Genomic DNA, 20887 nt, shown 5'->3' on the forward strand with positions numbered 1-20887 from the left:
AGAGTTATCAAAACAATCAGACATTACAGGTGTAGCTAAATCAGCAAAATACATGCCAAACGCTTGGCATATGTCCTCTGGCGTCGTTGAAGAAATTCCACATAACTCACACATATCGCATCTCTTTTATTTATCTGTCACACGTCTCATCTCTTCCTCTTTCACATACCTCGAACATGTCTCATGTCTTCAGCATACCTTACACACGTCTCATGTCTTCAGCATACCTCAAATACATCTCATTTCTTCCACATACCTCACACACGTCTCATGTCTTCAGCATACGTCTCACACGTCTCATGTCTTCAACATATCTCACACGTATCTCAATCTCTTCCACATATCTCAAACATATCTTATCTCTTCAGCAAATCTCAGACATATCTCATCTCTTCCACCTACCTTACATACGTCTCAACACGTCAACATATCTCACACATGTCCCATGTCATCAACATATCTCACACCTATCCTATCTCTTCCACATACCTCACACACGTCTCATGTCTTCCACATACCTCACACGTGTCTCATGTCTTCAGCATACCTTACACACGTCTCATGTCTTCAGCATACCTTACACACGTCTCATGTCTTCAGCATACCTCACACACGTCTCATGTCTTCAGCTTACGTCACACACGTCTCATGTCTTCAGCATACCTCACACACGTCTCATGTCTTCAGCATAGGTCACACACGTCTCATGTCTTCAGTATACCTTACACACGTCTCATGTCTTCAGCCTACCTCACACACGTCTCATGTCTTCAGCATACCTCACACACGTCTCATGTCTTCAGCCTACTTCACACGTCTCATGTCTTCAGCATACCTCACACACGTCTCATGTCTTCAGCATAGGTCACACACGTCTCATGTCTTCAGCATACCTCACACACGTCTCATGTCTTCAGCATACCTTACACACGTCTCATGTCTTCAGCAAACCTCACACACGTATCATGTCTTCAGCATAGGTCACACATGTCTCATGTCTTCAGCATACCTCACACACGTCTCATGTCTTCAGCATACCTCACACACGTCTCATGTCTTCACCATACCTTACACACGTCTCATGTCTTCAGCATAGGTCAAACACGTCTCATGTCTTCAGCATACCTCACACATGTCTCATGTCTTCAGCATACCTTACACACGTTTCATGTCTTCAGCATACGTCACACACGTCTCATGTCTTCAGCATACCTCACACACGTCTCATGTCTTCAGCATACCTTACACACGTCTCATGTCTTCAGCATACCTCACACACGTCTCATGTCTTCAGCATACGTCACACACGTCTCATATCTTCAGCATACCTCACACATGTCTCATGTCTTCAGCATACCTCACACACGTCTCATGTCTTCAACATACCTCACACATGTCTCATGTCTTCAGCATACCTCACACACATCTCATGTCTTCAGCATACCTCACATGTGTCTCATGTCTTCAGCATACCTTACACACGTCTCATGTCTTCAGTATACCTTACTCACGTCTCATGTCTTCAGCATAGGTCACATACGTCTCATGTCTTCAGCATACCTCACACACGTCTCATGTATTCCTTACACACGTCTCATGTCTTCAGCATACCTCACACACATCTCATGTCTTCAGCATACCTCACACACGTCTCATGTCTTCAGCATACCTCACACACGTCTCATGTCTTCAGCATAGGTCACACACGTCTCATGTCTTCAGCATACCTCACACACGTCTCATGTCTTCAGCATACCTTACACACGTCTCATGTCTTCAGCATACCTCACACACGTCTCATGTCTTCAGCATAAGTCACACATGTCTCATGTCTTCAGCATACCTCACACACGTCTCATGTCTTCAGCATACCTCACACACGTCTCATGTCTTCACCATACCTTACACACGTCTCATGTCTTCAGCATAGGTCAAACACGTCTCATGTCTTCAGCATACCTCACACACGTCTCATGTCTTCAGCATACCTTACACACGTTTCATGTCTTCAGCATACCTCACACACGTCTCATGTCTTCAGCATACCTCAAACACGTCTAATGTCTTCACCATACCTTACACACGTCTCATGTCTTCAGCATACCTCACACACGTCTCAAGTCTTCAGCATACGTCACACACGTCTCATGTCTTCAGCATACCTCACACATGTCTCATGTCTTCAGCATACCTCACACACGTCTCATGTCTTCAACATACCTCACACACGTCTCATGTCTTCAGCATACCTTACACACGTCTCATGTCTTCAGCATACCCCAAATACGTCTCATGTCTTCAGCATAGGTCACACGCGTCTCATAACTTCAGCATACCTCACACATGTCTCATGTCTTCAGCATACCTCACACACATCTCATGTCTTCAGCATACCTTACACACGTCTCATGTCTTCAGTATACCTTACTCACGTCTCATATCTTCAGCATACCTCACACACGTCTCATGCCTTCAGCATACCTTACACACGTCTCATGTCTTCAGCATACCTTACACACGTCTCATGTCTTCAGTATACCTTACTCACGTCTCATATCTTCAGCATACCTCACACACGTCTCATGCCTTCAGCATACCTTACACACGTCTCATGTCTTCAGCATACCTTACACACGTCTCATGTCTTCAGTATACCTTACTCACGTCTCATATCTTCAGCATACCTCACACACGTCTCATGCCTTCAGCATACCTCACACACGTCTCATGTCTTCAGCATAACTCACACACGTCTCGTGTCTTTAGCATACCTTACACACGTGTCATGTCTTCAGCCTACCTTACACACGTCTCATGTCTTCAGCATACGTCACACACGTCTCATGTCTTCAGCTTACGTCACACACGTCTCATGTCTTCAGCATACGTCACACACTTCTCATGTCTTCAGCATACCTCACACACGTCTCATGTCTTCAGCCTACCTCACACACGTCTCATTTCTTCAGCATACGTCACACACGTATCATGGCTTCAGCATACCTCACACACGTCTCATGTCTTCAGCATACCGTACACACGTCTCATGTCTTCAGCATACCTTACACACGTCTCATGTCTTCAGCATACCTCACACACGTCTCATGTCTTCAGCATACCTCACACACGTCTCATGTCTTCAGCATACCTCACACACGTCTCATGTCTTCAGTATACCTCACACACGTCTCATGTCTTCAGCATACCTTACACACGTCTTATGTCTTTAGCATACCTCACACATGTCTCATGTCTTCAGCATACCTCACACACGTCTCATGTCTTCAGCATACCTCACACACGTCTCATGTCTTCAGCATACGTCACACACGTCTCATGTCTTCAGCATACCTCACACACGTCTCATGTCTTCAGCATACCTCACACACGTCTCATGTCTTCAGCATACGTCACACACGTCTCATGTCTTCAGCATACCTCACACACGTCTCATGTCTTCAGCATACGTCACACACGTCTCATGTCTTCAGCATACCTCACACATGTCTTATGTCTTCAGCATACCTCACACACATCTCATGTCTTCAGCAAACCTCACACACGTCTCATGTCTTCAGCATACCTCACACACGTCTCATGTCTTCAGCATACCTCACACACGTCTCATGTCTTCAGCATACCTCACAAACATCTCATGTCTTCAGCATACCTCACACACGTCTCATGTCTTCAGCATACCTCACAAACATCTCATGTCTTCAGCATACCTCACACACGTCTTATGTCTTCAGCATACCTCACACACGTCTCATGTCTTCAGCTTACGTCACACATGTCTCATGTCTTCAGCTTACCTCACACACGTCTCATGTCTTCAGCATACCTCACACATGTCTTATGTCTTCAGCTTACCTCACACACGTCTCATGTCTTCAGCATACGTCACACACGTATCATCTCTTCCAAATATCCCACACATGTCTCATCTCTTGAATTTATTACTTGCCCGTGAAGAGATCACCTGTTTAATAACCATTCAGCTGTATTACACATTGTGTAATACCAAAACGCATGCTTATGTACTGCGGGAACAAGTAAGACGAACAAACATTGAAAGCTCTCAGCATCCCTTGGCTTATTCAACGTCATTGTGTGAGGAGATGATAGATCGCTGAGAGGAGCTTATGCACACTCAATGTCCCAGTTGCTTGGCTGACGTCACATGGCATTGTTTCGCCGTTGGATCTTGCAACAATATTCTACAAATGACGTCATAGAATATTGTGACGTGATTGTAAACTTTGTCGTGCAGGTCCCGTTCCACAAGGCGATCGTATTGTAGTGCAAAGACAGTCGTCGCAAGTTTCTGTTAAAGTATGTGAGTAACGATAACCTTATCGCTACGATAACTTTGTGGAACGGACGCTTGCATTCTAAAGGTGGGCCGTGGTGTGGTAGTAAATTGATATGTGTCTACGTTTGACGTGTTTGAAGTATTATTCTGTTAAACTCAATTATCAATTATCCGTGTCTGCCTGCTCATACACGACAGTGAAATTCTATAAAAAAAAATTACAAATGGCAAGTAATGAATGAAATACAAAACTCGCTCCCTGTAATTATACCAATCTTATGTGAATAACTACTCGTGAATAGTTCTGTTGTCTGACTCGCTTTCGCTCGTCAAATTCCAGAACTATTCACTCTTGTCATAAAATTGGTATTACACGGGAGCTCGTTTAGTATTCTATATATATCTCACAAGCGTCTCATCTCTTAAACATTTCACACACATGTCTCATCTCTTCAACATACCTCACATACGTCTCATGTCTTCAACATATCTCACACATGTCTCATGTCTTCCACATATCTCAAACGAGTCTAATCTCTTCAACATATCTCACACACGTCTCATGTCTTCGACATATCTCACACACGTCTTCTGCAAATCTCACACACGTCTCATGTCTTCAATATACCTTACACACGTCTCATCTCTTCCACATATCTCACACACGTCTCATCTCTTCCACATATCTCACACACGTATCAGGTCTTCAGCATATCTCACATATCTCTCATGTCTTCAGCATACCTCACACATGTCTCATGTCTTCAATATGCCTTACACACGTCTCATCTCTTCAACATAACCTGGCACACATCTCATCTATTCCACGTATCTCATACACGTCTCATCTCTTCAACATATCTCACACACGTCTCATCTTTTCCACATATCTTACACAAGTCTCATCTTGTCAACATGCATCACACACGTCTCATCTCTTCAACATATCTCACACACGTCTCATCTTTTCCACATATCTCACACATGTCTCATCTTGTCAACATTCATCACACACGTCTCATCTTTTCCACATATGTGTGTGTGTGTGTGTGTGTGTGTGTGTGTGTGTGTGTGTGTGTGTGTGTGTGTGTGTCACACAGAACACATGTGCTCAACATATCACACACGTATCATCTAGGCAACATATCTCACACGTCTCATCGTGTCGGAATTGCTTGAAATGGTTGCAATGTTTAGCGTATCCTGATCCGATGCATGTTCGTAGGATATTATGCTAATCTTGACAGGAGATAAGAACATATGCTGTTGACCTGTAGCCAATGAATTGAATTTGTTTTCAGCTTAGAGAGTAGTGGTTAAAGCCAAAGGCCCGGGTTCGATTTCCCAATTGGGTAAAATGCGTGAAATCCATTTCTTTTGTACCCCGCCGCGATATTACTGGAAACAATGCGGTGAAAAGCAATACGCATTTATTCAGTAGTTACTAGCAACATAGGGGCTGTCGGGTAGCCTAGTGGTTAAAGCGTCTGCTCATCACGCAGAAGACCTGGGTTCGATTCCCGACATGGGTACAAATGTGTGAAGCCCATTTCTGGTGTCCCCCGCTGTGATATTGCTGGAATATTGCTAAAAGCGGCGTAAAACCTTACTCACTCACTCACTACCAGCAACAGTGCAATGTCCTCGAACATGATTATCAAAATAATTTTAGAATTAAAAAAATAATAATAATTAATTTAGAATAATTAAATTAAAAATGTGTCAAATGTGTCTACCCCTTTTCCCTCATCCACTGCCATTTGGTAATATTTATATCAAGCTAACCCTTTTCAGCCAGAAGCAATAAGTGAGATTTCAAAGTCGTATTCAAAACAACCCTATTGTAAAAAAGATTTTTGGATAATTTTTATTCACATAACTTTCTAAATAGTGGTATGTTCAAGTCTTCCATTATAATACATTTGCCAAAATCTATACATGATCAAAGTGATAATATTAAATCAAAAGTTTTGATTATCCGGACATTATCTCGCAATACGGCACCTTTCGTATTAACGCGGTTATGATTAAATATTTGTAACATAAACACGAATATGATCATGGGTTAAATCTGGGTCTCTGACCTTGACTGAAATATACATTCAATCGTTCCTGGCACGATAATTACGAATATCTAAATGAATATATCACCTTATTGTGACTGAGATAAATCCAAGTAAGAGTGATAACAATCATATCAAACTGATTGATTGACATTTATGCACTTACGTGACGTCGACCTACCACTGAAATGTATACTAATGTGACACTACATGAAAGGAAGTAGGCCAATACAATCGGAAAAAAATGTACTCACTTCCATAGTAATTCTTCACCGGGGAACTGCTGGTATCGGTGTCTTTGGGTTTCGATGTCGGGCCATATTTGGCCATAAATGCAAATATTAAAATAAATGCAATTTGACATACAAACACGAAAGTCGGTAGCTTTGCTCGTTGCCAACTCATTTTTTGTTCCTTTTAGTTCACAAGAGGCGAAAGTCTTACTCCTCCAAGTACTTATCTCGAGAAGATTTCCAATACGTAAATATCCTCCGAGTTCCCGTGATGTCAATTTGACCCGAGCGCTAGTAGGCGGGGCATGAGCTGTCCAATCAAATTGCGTGTACTAAAAACACATCGCCGCGCCCACAGCGGCAGCTGATTGTGCAGCTCGGCGTGACGTCTGGGGTAAGTTAGGCCTGACATAAATATATTCTCCTATGTGAGATGTCCTTGGTTGGGAAGCCGATTTGTTCGAGTTAAATCGAAACTTGAGAGGAAATATAAGTTTGTGTCTTAAGGTGTTTGACCCTTACACGAATGACGCCACACCGCCATGTATACTTCGACCTAGATCTACGACAGATTGCTTTACATAATTTAAACCATGGCTTCTTTGGAATTATTCCGACATGAACCGACTTGGTAAAGACGGAAGTGTGCTCCCTCATTTCATATACTGCTCTAACCAAGTAGATTCTACAACCACCCGATTCTTTCATATTAGTATAGTCAGAGACCATATACTAGATTATCTATTAATTTAGAATAATTAAATTAAAAATGTGTCAAATGTGTCTACCCCTTTTCCCTCATCCGCTGCCATTTGGGAATATTTATACCCAAGGCTTGAAACTATTATTATTATTATTATTGAAATCTATTATATGGCCTCTGGTATAGTTAATCTGTCATGCCAAGACAGATTAACTATAATAATATGAAAGAATCGGGTGGTCTTTAGCATTGTATGTTATGATGGTGTACAGTAAACTACGGTTATAACGAACACGCTTATAATGAACTGACGGATATAACGAACTTACTTTTTGGTCCCGACTACTTGTTGTAGTCATGCTGTATATGAACTTATAACGAACTACGGTTATAACGAACTAAAATAAGTAGTCTCTTTGAGTTCGTTAAAACCGTAGTTTACTGTAATTTATTGAAAAACGTGCATTGCTAGCTGGATTCGAACCCGCGAAGTTGAACTGTAGGCTATCGATTGTAGTTTTCTGAAAAAATCGTTGACAATAATTTTGAATATGTTAGCAAAATGTTTAAACGTTTTAGGTGTCGAGTTATAGTTAACATAAGACACTATTGTTGCACAGTAAGTTTGTATACAAAAAGTTACTTGCTATGGCTGGGTTTGTTGTCCTTTTGCAAGGCAGCGTTCGTGACAAAAACTAATGACCTTTAACTGTATTCCATATGGAATGGAGAAATCATGAGAATCTGTGATATCGGAAATAGAATCAACGAGGCCCGAAGCGACGAGTTATTTCTGTTTTCGGATTCGTCAGATTCGACTAATGACTCTGGCTTAAACCATGTTGTGGTTGATAGATATCATATTCTCTATAAGTTTCGTACTGGCCTATAGCTGCGTCAGTTTTACTTGTTTGAAATGCACGTTCAGAATGATCATGGATTTCCTGGGTCAGAATCAACTGCAAGAAAATTAGCGTGACGTGATCACAATGGTTGGGGTAAGCTTGGCTTGTCGGTTTCCTCTTATTAGCATGCATATACTTCTGATGACATGTATATGTATATACCACATGAATATGCCTGGTATATCATATAAATGTTTACCGTGATATAACGGAAACATCGGGCGTGGGTATCTGTTGGTCGATGATGGAAGAATCGTGACATTTATTTAACTCTGACGCAAAAATAATGGTAAAGTTGTTGTTGTTGTTGTTGTTGTTGTTGTCATTAGTGATGTCGGAAAGAGCTGATACTGACTCTTGCCATCAGCGTTTGACGTCACACTTACAGTCAGCTCATTCAGCCACCATCTTGTCTCACAACGGTGAATCATATAAAGGATCAACAAAGAAGTGCAGAGCTCAGCAACCGAAGACCTTGACCCTGGTTCCAAGACCTTGCAATTTTTCAGGCTGTGACGAGATCGGTTATACATTATGGCTCACTCTCAAGGTCCTCAGGTCATATTTCTTTCTTTATGTTTTATCTCCTGTTTTTAATGTAAAGACACATCCTAGAAAAATATTCAGTAAGTAATGCTTCACTGTCCAAATACAGTGAAGCATTACTTACCCCAATGAATGTATTATCTCTCGATGTATCGTTTCAAATTGCTTTGTGCAAACAAACATAAAGAGTGTGTGTGTGTGTGCGTGCGTGCGTGCGTGCGTGCGTGAGTGTGTGTGAGTGTGTGTGTGCGTGCGTGCGTGCGTGTGCGTGCGTGCGTGCGTGTGTGTGTGTGTGTGTATGTGTTTGTGTTTGCATCGGTGTGTGTTGCTGTGTGTGTATGAGTGTGTTTGTGTTATGTGTGTGTGTCTGTATGTGTGTGCGTGTGTATGTCTGTATATGAGTCTGTTTCTGTGTGTGTCCGTTGGTCTGTATATGTCTGGGTTTGTTTGTGTGATTGTGTTTATCTGTTTTATTGTGTGCGTGCATACGTGCGTGCGTGTGCGTGCGTGCATACGTGCGTGTGTGTGTGTTAGCGAATGATGAAAACCAACACGGCCACCAGTCACTAAATTTGCGTCACAGTCATTCTGTCTTCTTTTATTTGTCATCTTAAATAACACCCTTCGCGCACTTGTACTTCCTGCTCAAGTTACCAAACGCACCCTGTTTACACACGTACAAGATATATATTACGCTGAAGAGAATGTACGATCATACACTGATACGTCTAACTGCTGGCATGCAATGCCATATTTCTTATCGCCAGGGATCAGGTGTGATACCAGTCTCCCTCAAGGAGACGTCTGATTAAACTCTTTCCATTATTAGCGTGGCTTCTATTATATCAGTTAATCAGTTGGTGTTGTTTTGAACTTTGGCACGACCTGAACTGATACGACCTTGGCATTGTATCCATAAAATCCCAAATGTCTCGGTGTGACATCAGTCAAACGTTGTCAATAAGTATTTTGGTTGACTGAATAAAACTTGTTGCTGCCCGTCGCCATATTTCAGCAATATCACAACGTGTTTCGTGTATTATTGCAATGCGGGGAATCAAACCCGGTTTGTTGACGCAAGGTTCGAACGCTATCACCTCCCGACTGTTACTCTGTCGCCCCTTATCAATCCTTCGTCTAGCCCAAACTGGGAACTGGTACCACTGGCAACGATACAATGGCGTACAAAGACTTAGACTGAGTCAATCATATGTCACTCGATTTCCATTTTACTTGTATTAAGACAAGCACGATTGATTGTTTTGTTTGATTGATTGTTTGAGTTAATTGATTGGTGGATTGATTGAGTTAGCTGATTGAGTTGTTTGATTAAATTGTTTGATTGAGTTGTTTGATTGATTAATTTACTTGTTATATTGATTTACTTGTTATATTGATTTACTTGTTATATTGATTGTTTATTGAGTGAGTGAGTGAGTGAGTGCATGTTCCACTGGTATGTCCGGATCTGGGTACGGGTCACCGGCTTAGCGTCACCGATCTAGATATTTCTATGCAGGAATAGGTCATTCATGCGTTTAGCGTAATCTCGATTAATGTATTCAGCAACCTCTCGTGAACAACATTTATTGAAAATGCTACCGAAGAATCAAACAACTTAAAGATTTGGCTTCTGTGGTGGAATCATTGTAATATTTCAAATAACCGTTAACGTACTTCTTGAATGTTGTTACGCCATTCATTCAGACAGATCTCGAAGATATGTTAATATTTATGCGAGGACAACGGATTAGACATCGTGAGGCCGGTTCACAATCCGTAAAAGCCTGTGATATGTCATCAATAGCCCATTGCATCTCCTGTACAAAGACTTTCTTTTGTACGTGTTGTCACAGAGCCACAAACTTAGGTCAATGGATCAGATAAAAGCAGGACTGCTGGAATCGGTTGAGGTCAACTTCCCATGACATAAACCCCTGTCGATGAATGAACGACCTAGCGAGGCCAGTAGCGCCACCTAGTGAGATATAATGGAAGAAGACCAACCGAGAGTTGAATCTTGACATACTCCGGTGCCATCTGCAGAACCTTGGTTAGCAATGGCACAGTGATTTATGAGAGTTTATGAGTGAGTCGGATTTTACGCCGCCTTAGCAATATTCCAGCAATATCACGGCGAGGGATTGTGCCTATGATATGCAGAGAATCGAACCTGGACTTTCGGCACGAGGTGCGAACGCTTTTACCACTAGGCTACGCCAGCGGCCTTGATCATATGATCAACTATATGTGTTTACATATTTCAAATGTCAAAGTTTGCAATCACAGATAATGTTTATCACCACTGTAAAATGCAAGGATATCAGAATATCATCATCATCATCATCATCATGTTCATCATCATCATTATCATCATCATCATTATCATCCCCACCACCATCAGCATCAGTATCGCCACCAGTATCGTTATCACAGGTATATACGGTACTCCACACAGAGATTAACGAGGGGCATCTATTTGATCAGGGGTTATTTAAATATCTATAATAGTTGTTTGTCAGTATATCCAGTTTCTGTCAGTATAGAAAATAACCAAGTCGGTCAGCTGTGAACACGGTTCTTCAGCATTGGGCATCAGGTGATTTTCTTACGTCCTTGACACACAAAGACCTCTTGACATGATGTAACTTACCAGGGAGAGGGGATAGTCGGATTACAGACACGTACAGACAAAGAATGTTACGAAAATACCAGAAACCGTTTCATAGATCATGCTTTCTGCCTAGGAAACTATTCATTACTGCTGTACAGTATCAAATATATTAGAACAGTAAAAGAAAATAACGACACCAATTCTCAAACTGTTTAAAATTATATTCCGGGGATATATATACACAACCAAGCAACCAAGAAAACCACTCCTGTGTATTGTGAAATTGCGACCCCGTGTTCCTTAAGACGTCATGTACACGTCACCTATTGTGAGACATTGATATGATGCATGTAATATCGCCTGAGATACCCGAAGCAAATATCTCTCCATCGAATAACCATTTCTTGTTTGTTACATTTTTAACCAACCACCATCAAACATGGGTGTATATTTACTTTTGCCCGGCAGTTTACACAAGTTACAATTACCTTCCAATCGTTCGATCACTGACATTACACTGTGCGTGTGTGTGTGTGTGTGAGTGCGTGCGTGCGTCCGCGTGTGTGTGTGTGTGTGTGTGTGTGTGTGTGTGTGTGTGTGTGTGTGTGTGTGTGTGTGTGTGTGTGTGTGTGTGTGTGTGTGTGTGCGTGTGCGGCTGCTCGTACTAGTCCGGACTAATGTCGATTTATAGTGTCAATACACTGAGATACCATTCCACAGTTTAACATGGATATACCCCACTCAGACACAGTATACTGACTCCGAACCGACCAGTCCTTCTTTTAACCCCTTAATGCCGAGGGCAAGGCAGGGTAACAACAAGTACCATGACACGGTCGCGGATCGAACCCCGTACCTTTTGCTCTCCGGGCGGTCACTATACCATTAGACCACGAAGGCGGTCACAGTGCACAGTGATGAGGATAGGGAAGTATGAATTTTCAAGTGTCCGGATGTTAGCAGTTCATGCCACTGTATCCACCTTAACACTATCCGTCGAAACCGACGCTATTCTCCAGGGAACAACGTACTCACACATCGCATGCGAATAGTCAAACGCTGTTGTGTCCAAGTTGAAGGAACCTACGTTAATACTTGAAGCTATCCGAGGTTCGACACAACCGATAATGATGAATAAATAAGGAGCACGCAGGGACCAAGCTTCGACTTCGATACAACCGTAAGTTCGACACATCAAAGTTCGACGTAGCGGTGCTTAATTGTACTTCTTTGCTTTATTTTTACAGAAACAAAACGTATCGTAAACTATTCCATTTGTTGCCACATCTACGGTTCCAGTGTCGAGCATCCACGGTTTATGTGTCATTGCGTTTATACAATGTCCTTTAAACTCATTATAGGGACGGTTGATTACAGGATTATCTCAGTTGTAAATCTCCTTTAAGCTCTGATTTTGTAGCAATTGTATATCAGGCAAGTTTCAGTTACACGATGAAGAAGTCCTGGTGCATGCTGGGAAATGACGTCACGGAGCAACCTAAATCTCGCGAGATGTCTTTCACACAGACAGTTCAAGGTCATGTGATGCCTGAATGGGAATTTGAACGCTTAGACGACAGGATGGGAAATTTATATAATTAAGGTTTTCGAAAAAATATCTCACAATTTAGCCCTTAACAGACAACTAAATCAGACCAGACATTCCCGACGACATCCAAAATGTGAACAGTGAAAAATATAGTGTGAAAAGCAATTTTTCCATACACTAATCAAAATTGTGCATATAATACGAGAATTATTTTTACCCACTTACCATTCATACCGATCATGAGTTTTTTACAAAAGAAAATCCGTAAGCAGAAAACTAAGACGAAGTCTCATTGGTACACCAATTCCTTTCACTATTCACATTCACTTAATCCTTTATTAAAGAGGGGCGGTGGGGTAGCCTTGTGGTTAAAGCGTTCGCTCGTCAAGCCGCAGACCCGGATTCTTTTCCCTACATGGATACAAATTACAATGTGTTAAGCCAATATCTCCACGCTGACAGATGATGTAAAAGGACGGAGGGAAAGCAGATGATGCGGGTCATGTCGACTGATGCAGGAAATTATGTAGATTTTATGTGCGCATCTGGAGAGTGAGTGAGTGTACACTACAAAAAAAACATGTTTAAGAGTCCTGTGTGACTGGAGTGATGCGTCCTCTGTGACAGTGAGTGCGTGGGCGAGTGAGTGAGTGAGTGTACACTAGAGTTAACATGTTTAAGAGTCTTGTGTGACATGGAGTGATGCGTCCTCTGTGACAGTGAGTGCGTGGGCGAGTGGGTGTACACTAGAGTTAACATGTTTAAGAGTCCTGTGTGACATTGAGTGATGCGTCCTCTGTGACAGTGAGTGCGTGGGCGAGTGAGTGAGTGAGTGTACACTAGAGTTTACATGTTTAAGGGTCTTGTGTGACATGGAGTGATGCGTCCTCTGTGACAGTGAGTGCTTGGGCGAGTGAGTGTACACTAGAGTTAACATGTTTAAGAGTCCTGTGTGACATGGAGTGATGCGTCCTCTGTGACAGTGAGTGCGTGGGCGAGTGGGTGTACACTAGAGTTAACATGTTTAAGAGTCCTGTGTGACATTGAGTGATGCGTCCTCTGTGACAGTGAGTGCGTGGGCGAGTGAGTGAGTGAGTGTACACTAGAGTTTACATGTTTAAGGGTCTTGTGTGACATTGAGTGATGCGTCCTCTGTGACAGTGAGTGCGTGGGCGAGTGAGTGTACACTAGAGTTAACATGTTTAAGAGTCCTGTGTGACATGGAGTGATGCGTCCTCTGTGACAGTGAGTGCGTGGGCGAGTGAGTGAGTGAGTTTACACTAGAGTTAACATGTTTAAGAGTCCTGTGTGGCATGGAGTGATGCGTCCTCTGTGACAGTGAGTGCGTGGGCGAGTGAGTGAGTGAGTGTACACTAGAGTTAACATGTTTAAGTGTCCTGTGTGACATGGAGTGATGCGTCCACTGTAGATGCACGCTGATAGATGATGTCAGAGGACGGAGACTAGCAGATGATGCGGGTCCTGTCGACTGGTGAGTGAGTGAGTGGGTTTTTTTGTTTAACGCCGAACTCAGCAATATTCCAGCTGAGTGACGGTGTTCTGTAAATAATCGAGTCTGGACCAGACACTCCAGTGATTGACATCATGAACATCTATCTATGTAACAGTGATACGATGACATGCATTAACTAAGTCAGTCAGCCTGACCACTGATACCGTTAGTCGACTCTCATGACTATGGGTTGCTGAAGACCAGTTCTAACTCGGATTCACGGATCGTTCGTCCGTCAGTTTGGTTTACCGCGGCTTTGAACAGTGCTATATCACAGCATGTCAACATAACTGGGGCGAACCGGGATTCGAACTCACGATCACAGGTTTCTGGCACAGCGAACTTATTCTAGTACTAGTGCTACCATCACCACCACCACCACCACTACTAATACCACTACTACCACCACAACCACCACCACTACTACTACCACTACCACCACCACCACTACCACTAATACCACCACCACCGCCACCAACACCACCACCACTACCACTACTACCACCACCACCTCCATCACCACTACTACCACCACTACCACCACCACTCCACCACCACTATGCCACAACCACTACTACCAACACTACCACCACCACTACTACCACCACCACCATCACCACCACTACTACCACCACCACTACTACCACCACCACTACTACCACCACCACTACTACCACCACCACTACAACCACTACTACCACAACCACCACCACCACTACCACCACCACCACCACCACTACCACTACCACTACTACCACCACCAACACCAACACCACTACCACTACCACTACCACCACCACCACCACTACCACTACTACTACCACCACTACCACTACCAATACCACTACTACCACCACCACCACCACCACTACTACCACAACCACCACCACTACTACTACTACCACCACCACCACCACTACTACTACCACTACCACCACCACCACTACCACTAATACCACCACCACCGCCACCAACACCACCACCACTACCACTACTACCACCACCACCTCCATCACCACTACTACCACCACTACCACCACCACTCCACCACCACTATGCCACAACCACTACTACCAACACTACCACCACCACTACTACCACCACCACCATCACCACCACTACTACCACCACCACTACTACCACCACCACTACTACCACCACCACTACAACCACTACTACCACAACCACCACCACCACTACCACCACCACCACCACCACTACCACTACCACTACTACCACCACCAACACCACTACCACTACCACTACCACCACCACCACCACTACCACTACTACTACCACCACTACCACTACCAATACCACTACTACCACCACCACCACCACCACCACTACTACCACAACCACCACCACTACTACTACTACCACCACCACCACCACTACTACTACTTCCACCACCACCACCACCACTACCACTACTACCACCACCACCACCACCACCACCATTACCACTACCACTACTACTACTTCCACCACCACCACCACCACTACCACTACCACCACTACCACTACTACCACCACCACCACCACCACTACTACTTCCACTACTACCACCACCACCACTACTACCACAACCACCACCACTACTACTACTACCACCACCACCACCACCACCATTACCACTACCACTACTACTACTTCCACCACCACCACCACCACTACCACTACCACCACTACCACTACTACCACCACCACCACCACTACTACTTCCACTACTACCACCACCACCACCACGACTACCACTACCACTACTACCACCACCACCACCACTACCACTAGTACCACCACTACTACTACTACTACTACTACCTTTACTACTATAACTATCAAAACTACCACTACCACTACTACTACTACCACTACTACTTCTACTACTACTACCACTACCCCAACTACCACTACTCCTACTACTACTTTTACTACTATAACTACCAAAACTACCACTACCACAGCTTCTACTACTACTATCTTTACTGCTATAACTACCCAAACTAACACTATTACTATTGGTACTACTACCAATAAAAAAAACAATAAAAAACGCTGCCACTCCTTTCATTGCCTCCAGTCACGGTCTAGAACTACGACAACTACTGTTACCACACACATATAGTGAATAGTTTAACGTTAAACCGCTAGGATGAATCTTTTTAATGCTTTACCTTGTAGAGTTGTCAACATGCTACATTTCAAAGAGTGAAAATTCACAAGAACTTTGCTATGCATGCCTTTGTCAACACAACTGATGAGACACGAATTGACTGAAAAACAAATCAGCTCGGAGTACCTTCTGCGTTTCAAAGTTGGCGTTTTAATGGTTGGAATTGAACGTGGAGGCGGGTGATACTGGAAAAATGTAGATTTTATGTGTGCATCTGTTTTTTTGGACAAGAACGACTCATTGCCGGGACATGATGGTGTGAGTGTGTGAGTGAGTTGGGTTTCTTGCTGCTTAGGACAGTATTCCAGTTATATCGCGGCGTGTCAGCTTGATGTGTGAGGAAAGCCTGAAGTGATGAAGGTCTTAAACGTTTACGGCGCAGACAAACCTAGGAACGTAGGTTTCTGGGTCCACTTGCACAAAGCGATCTGAGGGCTACAATTATTGTAAATCCTTAAGATCGCGATCTTAGGCTTCGGCTACAATCGCCATCCGCTTGCACAAAGCGATTTTGGGCTAAGATCATTGTAAGCTACAATCGAAACTTACAAATGGTCCGGACCAATCTTAAGAAGCTAAGATCGTTGTAGTCCCTGAATAAACTTCACAAAATGGCTTGCAAGATTTGGTCAGTTTCACATAAATAATCTGCTTTACGTTCAAAAATTGCCTCTTTATTTTGCTAAACTTTATGATTCGACTTTACACTTTAACAACATGTAGAACGCACTACAGATTTAACGTCAGAAATATCGTTATTGATGGCGTGCCTAAACTTTGTTTGTTTGTTGTTTAACGCCGCGCTCAGCAATACTTCAGCTATATGACGGCGGTCTGTAAATATTCGAGTCTGGACCAGACAATAAAAGTGATTGACATCATGAGCATCGATCCACGCAATTGGGATACGATGACATGCATCAACCAAGTCAGCAAGCCTGACCACCCGATCCCGTTAGTCGCCTCTTACGAAAAGCTTAGTCGCCTTTTACGGCATTAGAGTTTTTACAGTATTAGTTCCACTGATCGTTTTCACGCTGGATCAGATATTTGTTGAAGGAGTGTATCTATTGATTTTAGAAACATAATCTCACCGACTTCATCGTTTTGTGCTACGAACAATGCGCTTGAACATTGTTCATTTCTTACGAAAGTCAGCCAAACCTGATGCTATTAAAGATCGACAAACATTATTACGAGGTGTAGCTGAGCCTAAATGTGATGGTCTGCGATCATTGAGTTGGTTGCTAATTATTTTTTCAGCACAATCCCCTCCGAGGTCCACAAACCCTTAGCCAACGATGCTGGATTGCCTGGATCCCACTGGTGTAGAAGGCTTCCTTCTGATGGTGTAAAACGTCCCCCGCAGTACGAATGACGTCATCATTATTTGCATAATGCTTGCTAGACAGTTCTTTCTTCAAGTTCAGGAACCGAAGTGTAAACATCTGAGACCTGCAACACTTCGGGCTTTCCTCCCACATTAAGCTGACACGACGTGATATAACTTGAATACTGTTAAAAGCGGCGTTAAACCCAACTCACTCAAGTTCAGGAAGCAGTGGAAATCTGACGATGTATAAATCTGGTGTACACAGAGGATGTACAATGAGGTCAGAGCCACATTCATGCATTGCAGCCACGATTTGTGCACTGATGTATTGTCCCGCTTTAGCTTTATTGAGTTTTCCACGATGCTTTGCTAGATTATCATAATATTGATTATTAATGATCTGACTGAAGTTGGAACAGATTTGCCTTTTATCTGGAGATGACGTGAGATGTTTCCACTGTTTTAGTTAGTCTGATAGTGTAGAATCCAAAATTCATCCATGGTTTACAAATCGTTCAACAAAATCTGCTGGACGTGCTTCACTACGACGTAAATGCACACGGAAACACGTAACCCAGCCTGCTGGAACCTTTGTCATTTCTAAGAATGTTCTCAACTCTCTCATTAGAGTTGCCTACTGTATTGGCGACGTGAAGTGAGTCGTCAATAACCTATAATCACATCATGAATTTCATGAACAGTTTCCTCAGTGGTGGCAGTTGAGGGTCTACCTTATGTTGAACCATCTTCGAGGCTCTCTCTTTCCCTCTTGAACTCAGCTTCCCGCCGCTTAAAAGTGGCAAAGGAAGGAGCATCATCCCCAAGACTTGACAATATCTCTGTTTTGATGCCTGTCGGAATTAGCCCTTTAGTTGAGTGAGTGAGTGAGCGAGTATGGTTTTACGCCGCTTTAAGCAATATTCCAGCAATATCACGGCGGGGGACACCAGAAATGAGCTTCACACATTGTACCTATGTCGGGAATCGAACCCGGGTCTTCTGCGTGACAAGCGAACGCTTTAACCTCTGGGCTACCCGACCGCCCCTCCTTTTAGTTGGAGATAATTGATGACAATGTTCATTTTTATCATCATGAACATGGAATACCTAGTCACTTTGATGCCCAATATGCTGCCTGGTTGTGTGTTTGGTTCTATTGCAGCCTGCAATCATGGAAAGGATTGTACATAGTACATGCAAACTGTTAAGGGTGTACTATACATCCTCCGTATTAATACTCATGACTTGTGTTGACATTTACCTTAGACATATCAACACCTCATTTTCTAGTATATGATCAGATGTCATGTGTTCTGAGGAAAAAAATGTGCCTTGTTAACCTTCTTGAATTTCCACCTTGCGACATCAGCACAAAAAAACGCGAAGTGGTCTGGCCTGATTTTAAAATAAAAACTGGCAAATTGGTTACTGCCCAATGCATCTTTTTGAAATACATCTCAGTTACATAAAAAGACTATTGATGAGGATATCATCAAGAGACATAATGGTTAAACAGATATCAAGACATGACTAAAATAATCTTATAAACTAGGTATATGTATATAAATTCAAGAACTGGTCATGGTCACTCACATCCCCGCATCATGATATTCTTCCAAGCCCTGAAGGCGGGGAAGTATACGGGACCTTTTAATTTTGTAGCATGTATGTCGACATGTTGGTTTCAATCAGATTTTAAGCCATACAGTTACCGAAACGAAATATACAAATAATGTGCGTGAAATGTTGATGCTATTCTTTCCTAGCAATAAGAGATACTTCAAAATCGTCTTGCTATTCTGAAAGTTTCGTAATGCAGATAACCCATGAAATTTGTTCATTTTGTTTTTAAAAGAGCTAAAAATGTTTAGGGAAAATATATATCTCATTTCGCTAAAGTTAACCGGTCTATATTTTGTAAGAATAAACTATTGCGCATCGAGCGATTATCTCCTTTAGCTATAGGCGTAGTGTAGAGCTTTATCACTCACTGACCTTGCAATGCTGTTGATTGTATCTTATTCAAGCTGTATCACTGAGAGTGAGTGATTATCTCCCTTACGCGAACAGCTCTCTTGCACTACCTTTGCAATGTATCGTATGTTATTCAGGCCGCCATCGAGAAAAGTCCCAGGGAGGAATTTAGGTCAAACCTGTCACGCGCACTCAATCTTTCAACTACACATTGCTATTGCAACATATTGTTCAACACGATTAAATACCAGGTTTCTATAAAGTATGACTTTGTTCAATAAACAACACATGTAAAACATCGGGTTTGATATGAGAAATTTGTAATAAGTTGTCTTCATAATTCCATGTATGTCCCTTGCTGTGCATAGTTGAGCACAATATTGTTTCAAATAGTTCACTGTATGTAATGTATGATTCATACCGTTTCATGCGGCGGTTTACGGTTCTGCATGGTTATTGCTTTGACAGTTTTTTTAACTTCCGGCAGAGATTATACACCCGTATATGTTCTTTGCATCTGGATACATAGGAAATCAACAGGTTGGTCTGTAGTTAGCAATTATTTTCCTAAAAGATTATACGGGTGCATAATATCTTCACGATGTTTGGGTTGAACATAGTAACATTCTTCTAAACATACTTCAGATCTTAATTGGAAGCAATCACAACACAAACCCAGTTAACCAAACGGACCCGTACACAAGACTGAGTGAGTGAGTTGGGTTTAAGGCCTTTTTGAATACTATTCCGATGTGGGAGGAAAGTCCGAAGTGATGCACGGGTTTTGTGCTTACAACAACAACAACATCAGGGCGATCTGGGATTCACACACACACTGTCATAGGTTTCTGGCGTGCCCAAGGGAGACAACTCTGCATAGCGAATTGCAGCGCCTTCGGCGGCTGGGCCAACCATGCCCCCGTACACAACTGTAAGAAACTATCATACAACAAAGATGTTTTA

General features: G+C 42.7%; 1 protein-coding gene across 1 annotated transcript in view; it reads right to left on the reverse strand.

The window, feature by feature from the left end:
- Positions 1-6894, reverse strand: part of LOC124132882 (ammonium transporter Rh type A-like) — a 37244-nt gene extending 30350 nt beyond the window's left edge. Inside the window, exon 1 of the mRNA XM_046497033.2 lies at positions 6633-6894. Coding sequence (XP_046352989.1) covers positions 6633-6783 — 151 coding nt within the window. The 5' untranslated portion in view covers positions 6784-6894. The remainder of the gene's footprint in view (positions 1-6632) is intronic.
- Between the last annotated feature and the right edge of the window lie 13993 nt (positions 6895-20887).

The sequence above is a fragment of the Haliotis rufescens genome, unplaced genomic scaffold (genome assembly GCF_023055435.1).
Source record: "Haliotis rufescens isolate VD_foot unplaced genomic scaffold, xgHalRufe1.0.p SCAF_18, whole genome shotgun sequence".
Taxonomy (NCBI): domain Eukaryota; kingdom Metazoa; phylum Mollusca; class Gastropoda; order Lepetellida; family Haliotidae; genus Haliotis; species Haliotis rufescens.